This window comes from Glycine soja, chromosome 8, assembly GCF_004193775.1.
Source record: "Glycine soja cultivar W05 chromosome 8, ASM419377v2, whole genome shotgun sequence".
NCBI classification, from domain to species: domain Eukaryota; kingdom Viridiplantae; phylum Streptophyta; class Magnoliopsida; order Fabales; family Fabaceae; genus Glycine; species Glycine soja.
The window spans coordinates 4,640,130-4,646,499 of record NC_041009.1 but is presented as its reverse complement, the minus strand read 5'-3'; the positions used below and the strand labels follow the sequence as shown (position 1 = coordinate 4,646,499).

The 6,370-nt window shown below is 33.0% G+C and overlaps 1 protein-coding gene across 1 annotated transcript; it reads left to right on the top strand.

The window, feature by feature from the left end:
• The first annotated feature begins 1,145 nt into the window (after positions 1-1,145).
• Positions 1,146-5,484, top strand: LOC114421317 (vesicle-associated protein 4-2-like). The gene is made up of 7 exons (XM_028387188.1): positions 1,146-1,621; positions 3,245-3,315; positions 3,584-3,665; positions 3,770-3,882; positions 4,546-4,623; positions 4,855-4,974; positions 5,061-5,484. Exons 1-7 carry the CDS (start codon positions 1,342-1,344, stop codon positions 5,121-5,123), a joined length of 807 nt encoding a protein of 268 aa, XP_028242989.1. The 5' UTR covers positions 1,146-1,341; the 3' UTR covers positions 5,124-5,484.
• Positions 5,485-6,370: the final 886 nt, after the last annotated feature.

Here is a 6,370-nt window from a genome sequence, read left to right as displayed (position 1 = left end):
ATCACATAAGTATTTATATATAAGTTTTTTTTTTTACAATTGAAGAAAAATATGAGTGAATTATTTTCATATAAACTATAAGTTGTTTTCACGAGCTACTCTAAAAGCTTATTAAAACAAATTGCGAATAGTATATGAATATGTACAAAAAAAAAGATTATGAATATTTCATATATAAATTACTTTTATGAGTCATTTACACAAATACATATATCTTAAAATAAATCTAAATAAGTTATAAATATAGTCTTCTTAACAACGTCTTGATTGTTTTTTTACCTTATTGTTATCGTTAATGTTTTTGCTTATAAAAAGGCTTGCCAGTTGCCACTTTTTCTTTTTTAAATTACACTGCCTTTTGTGTACTCTTTTATTTTTCTTTTCCACTAAGATAACGTAAATTCTTTATAGTTTTATCAGCTGAATTTGTATAAATTAAGTCTGTTATAACATACAATATTAAATTTCATATTGCGACAAATAAATCCTTGCATATATACTGGATTACGTACTTTGTTTTCTTAGTGTGCATGATCAGTTTATACCTACAATTTTACACAAATTAATTACCTAAGTCCCTCGTTATTAGTCCAATTCATGCTATAATTTTCTTTCCCCTTATGTTGTAGTATTAGGTTGAAAATTACTGCATGAATGCTAAATTGCTAATAATCATTAGTAAAAGAATAGAATAAGATGAAAGCGCCAATTGATTTAGCCCAAAGGATAGGACAGCTATTTTATCCACACTAGATCACATCCACAACGTTCATATTATATGGAGTAAAAAATAACCACTTCATTAATATATTGATATACATATACTTATATCCTAAACAAAATAATATACTTATATTATAGGGATAAAACGAGTAGTTGGTTGATTTTTTATTCATTTATTTAATTTTGATATTCCAATAATTTTTGAAAAAAAAAATTCTCACTAAAATAAACTATTTACATTAATTGATAGAAAATTGTTGAATTCAAATAATAATTTTGAATTTAAATTCTAAATATACAATTAGAATTAAAATAATAGATATAGTCTTGGAAATCAAATTTAGGAAGTGTAGTAGTAGAAAATTACAAGGTGTGGAGCTGAAAGTCAACCCCATAGATAGCGTGTAATAGACACTAGTTACGTTGAAGGGAGGCCACACTTTCCCAGTGAGCAAACGCCAAAAACGCGTGGACTCAAAAACTCTTTTCTCCATCGCAGTTCATAATCCCCCCTCATATCCGCGTCTGCAACACCACTTTCACAACGACGCCGTTTAAACTGCCACATCTCAAACTCAATAATCCTCGCTCCTTCCTTTTTCCTTCTCTTGCGCCAGCATGGCCGTTGCTGACCCCAAGCCTCACTCCGAACCTAAGGTCTGGAATTTCTTCAAGCTTCCGTTCCGCCATTCCGCCACCACCAATACGACGCCGTCTTCCGCTAACCTTCACCATCTTCATCATCATCACCATAACCATCACCACAACCCTAATAATAATCTCCCCCTCGAGGGTTCCACTTCCAACACCTCCAATTCCGTTTCCTCCGTTGCGAGATCGCTTCTCCCGACACGACGTCGTCTCAAGCTCGATCCCTCCAACAAGCTTTACTTCCCTTGTATATAATCCTATTTCGCCTTCCTTATTGAAATATGGTGTTTTTTTTTGTTATGTATCTCTGCTTGCATGCAGTAATTGCTTTGATCGTGATCTAATTTTTTGTCTTTAATTTCTGTTTACTAATTTTAATTGCGATTTATTAAGGGTGCTTTAAGGCTTTAATTGGACTCTCTGCCATAAATAGAACGACTTGGTTTGGGTAAAAGTCATTGCTCGTTACTTTCAATATGGGTTGAAAAATAACGTTATAACGGTTGTTGTTGTTTTTTTTTTGTTTTTTTTTTCCTGTGTTGCTTGTCGTTTTTAATGCTGCGCTTTTCCTTTCTTGATCATTTGTTTGTGAGGTAACACTGAGTTACTAATCACATTATGTCTTTCCAAAATTGAAAGCGAGCACTGATTATTTGTTTGGATAAACTTTTCCATGAACACTTAAAAGAGAACAAGTTTAAAACGGTAAAATGAATTTGAGTTTTCTTTTAGTTAAAATCAACTTATGCACTTCAGCTTTTGGCAAAGTTAGATACTTTGATGAGATAGCTTTTATAAAAAATTAAGTGCATAAGTTAGTTTTAGCTTAGGGGAGTACTTATGGAAAAAAATCCAAACAGGGCTTATAGTAATGAAACTAATTAGTCAACTTCAACGTTGATAGCTGCTGCTGTTGATGGTTTCTGAGTATGGTTATTACACTTTTTGTCGAAGTGGATCGTGGTGATCTAGAGATGAAAACTGTAAATGTGTAGTTTACTGCTTAGGTGGAACGGGCTTGGATTTGATGCAAAATAATTGTTCCCAGAAAACGTTTGACATTAGTTCCAGGGCAAGTTTTGTTGATCCTGGTGTTGAAGATACTTATGATAGAAAGAAAAGGGAACTTTCTTTTTACCGCGTTTCAATTTTTGGTCATTTGTTGTTGTTAAATCACTTTCCTTCAAAGTGCTTTGAGTACAATAGGCTAGAGAAGTGTTCATCTTGAATTCACAAGTCTTTAAAACAAATTAGATGCGGTTAATTTGTGTGGTATGGGAGATGGATTATTTTCTGAAGATTAGTTACTTATTATTTACACACTCCTATACTTTTTGCGTTTTCTCTGTATTAAGCATTTCACTTTGAATGGTAGCGATAATAACTTAATTTGCACAAGGTGGAAGTTACCAAGTGTAGCTACTGAATTACCAAACATTTTCCTTTTTTTGAAAAAGATACTTTTGCATGGTGGATGGCAAATATGTTAAATTTGTATGGCTATGATACCAATCATAAGTTGCATGTGGTGGATAGTGTTAATGGCGTGACAATCATAAAGTTTGAAAGCAATAGGTCATGCAATGGAGATACATGACAAATAGGATAGAAAATTCTACTTGTTTCTATTTCCGTTTCCTGTGTCTACACCTGTGGGTGGATAAATACTTATACGGACAGTCTCACAGAGATACATGCTTGTTTTGTACGTGTACATGTATGTTTCTGAGTTCATATGTAATATAGGCATGGTTTATATCTTTTATCTTTTATTTTATAACCTTTTTCTTCCAATGTTGCATACGATTGGTTGATTTACTTAACCTTGTGTTATATGACTTATCTCATATTTCATTTCTATATTGTGTAGATGAGCCGGGCAAACAGGTTAGGAGTGCCATCAGGATTAAAAACACCAGTAAATCTAATGTAGCTTTCAAGGTATGGTGAAACATGTACACCATTGTTTTTGTTCCTGTTTTTTATATTTTTCTTTTCCTTATTTGCAATTTTTGTCATTTAAGTACTTCCATTGAGTCTTGAACTGAACTCTTTATTCTTGCTGTTACTATGTCACAGTTTTGCAGGAGAATAATTAATTTATTTCTTTTTAACTTGTTGAAATCACCTATGATCCTAATCAGTTCTGGAATTGGACTATCTAGTCTTACAAATTTCTTTGTTTGTCATTCAATGTATGCATGTTTAGTTTCAAACAACAGCACCCAAAAGCTGTTTCATGCGTCCTCCTGGGGCTATCCTTGCACCTGGTGAGAGTATCATAGCAACAGGTAAACAATATTTGATTTCTCTCTATGTTCCTTTTTGTGTGTAACGAAAGATCTTCATAAATACATGGCTGAGTTATCTCACTGATTTGTATTCTTTTTGCCAGTGTTCAAGTTTGTAGAGCAACCAGAAAATAATGAAAAGCCTGAAAAAACTGGACTCAAATTTAAAATCATGAGCTTGAAGGTGAAAGGATTAATTGATTACGTCCCTGAACTGGTTAGTCAATTTATTTTTGCTAAAAACCTACAATTGTCATGAATAAGAAGTATTGCTGCTGTTGAGTTTACTTTTGTTACTACTGCTGTCCTTCCTGCCTGCCTACTTGTTTCTATTCCATACTCTTCTATCACACTGGGCATCTAACAATCTTGCAACTGTATCTCTTATATTACCTATCACACTCATTCTCATTTATGTACCATGTATGTATTTACTCTACAGCAATAAATATTTTGTTCCTTAGGTTTAGTTATAACTTATAGTTGATTGAATGGGATGTATTTTCTTTTGTTTTTGTTAATTATGCTATGCATATAGATTTTGTCCTGTTAAGTGTTAACCATTATTAACTTCATAGCGTTTTAGTAAATTAATGTGCATAGTATGAGGACTTGAGATTTTTATCATGATTAGTAATGAGAAGGTTCATTTTCTTTTGGATTATTCTCTCTCTTTCCCTCTATCACACTCACACACACGATACAATTTCCTGCACAATCAAAATTCAAGTTCTTCTGTTGTATATGCTTGGTTTTTACATTTCACTCTAGTCAATCTAGTGTCGCCATTTCCCTGCTTGATGTGAAGATATCTTCCACATTGTGGAATCTTATTTATCTTTGATTCTAAATACAAGTATATTTTTCTCCCTGGAAACAGTTTGATGAGCAGAAGGACCAAGTAGCAGTGGAGCAGATTTTGCGAGTTGTTTTTCTAGATCCAGAGCGTCCCTGTCCTGTGAGTACTGAGTTTTTCAGTGTTCATTTGTATGTTGAGCCGATGTTTGTACTTGTTATACATTTCCTTTTCCCTTTCCCTTCTCTCTTTATGCACTTATATATTCGTTGCTCTACTGTGGTAGAGACATTCCGTATCAGCTATTTTGGTGTTGATGCATATCAGATGTCTGTATTAATAGTTTAATACATTAACTGATTTCATACTAAAGAGTGTCTATTGCCCGTTAAGGCTTTGGAAAAACTGAACCGACAGCTGGCTGATGCTGATGCTGCCCTTGAGGCACGCAAGAAACCTGCAGAAGATGCAGGTCCTAAAATTATCGGGGAAGGACTTGTCATAGACGAATGGGTCAGTATGTTTACTTTGCTTTTGATCAGAAGTTTTCCTTTTGGCAAATGCTTCATATATTAAATAATCTATGATCATGTTTTCAGAAAGAGAGGAGGGAAAGATACCTCGCAAAGCAGCAGGGTGAAGTGGCTGTAGATTCTGTATAGAGCGTTGGTCAGGAATATACCTATAGGTAATGACATTGCAGCCAAGGAAAATATTATCTTAAGAGAAACAATGATTAAAATCACAGCGTCTTTTCTTAGAAAATTTTCAGGTGAATGACAAGTGTATTTTGGAGAAAACTATGCGTGTGTGTGGTGATCTGATCATTCTCTATGTAGATAAATGTCATTTTGTTTTTAGGCTTTTTTGTCGTGGGAATAATTTTGATGGATTGATGTGAAATAGTTTATTCAAGTTCTCATGATCAATGATTTGCTGTCAGTCTGTTTTGCGATGATTTCATTTAGGTGCAGATGGCTGAGATTCTCGACAAACTATGATAAAAAGAGATATTGATTTTAATGGTTAGTTTGGTATTGCGCTGTTGCCATAAAGTTGAGAATACAAATTTTTAGATCGTATAGTTCGTATTCTCCAAAGGAGAGCAAATTTTGCGTAATCTTGTAGAACTTACTTTTTTAACAGTTAATACTTTTAGTTAGCAGTTTCTTTTTTCTTTTCTTTTTTTTTATATTTCAAAATATTTTTTAAATAAATGATATAATCAATCAAGTGTCATGCTTTTAATAGAAGTAGTTACTTATGGAAAACTGAGTTTTATTTATTTGTTTGTTTGGTGAATGAAAATAGACTCTACCAATTCTTATAGATGTATTTTTTTTACAGCATTCGTAGAGATGTATTATAAAATTATTTATACATCTTGACTTGGCTGATTAAGCTTTAAGGATAATTCATTGCATATTATAGGAGGTTTTATAATAAAGTTGTCTAGAATTTGGTTTCTGACAGTTTTAAAGGATTATGCCTTGAAAATGCTTAAGGACACTTATAAAAAGATGCTTAAGGAAGAGTACTAGTGCATAATCCACACTTTAAAGATGAACATATTTTTGAAGTTAATCAGCTGAACATATTAGCAATTTTGAAATTGCAAAGTACAAACACAGTAAAATTTTCTACACTCATCTTCTTTCTTTTGTTAATTCTTCTTGGACTGGCACTTGTCTAGCAACAACTTAAATCGAGACAATTTCAAATAATTCACAACGAATGAGTAAATCAATGTTGTCTAATAGAGCTTGCAGAAAGACAACAGATCTAAGCAGATTAGTGTTGTCTAAAGTAGCTTTAGTGTTTTTGGGTACCATTACAATAAATGGTTCTGACAAGATCAGGTGAAAAGGAGAAATGCCATGGAAAAGAGGTGGAGACGAATAAGAGGGCA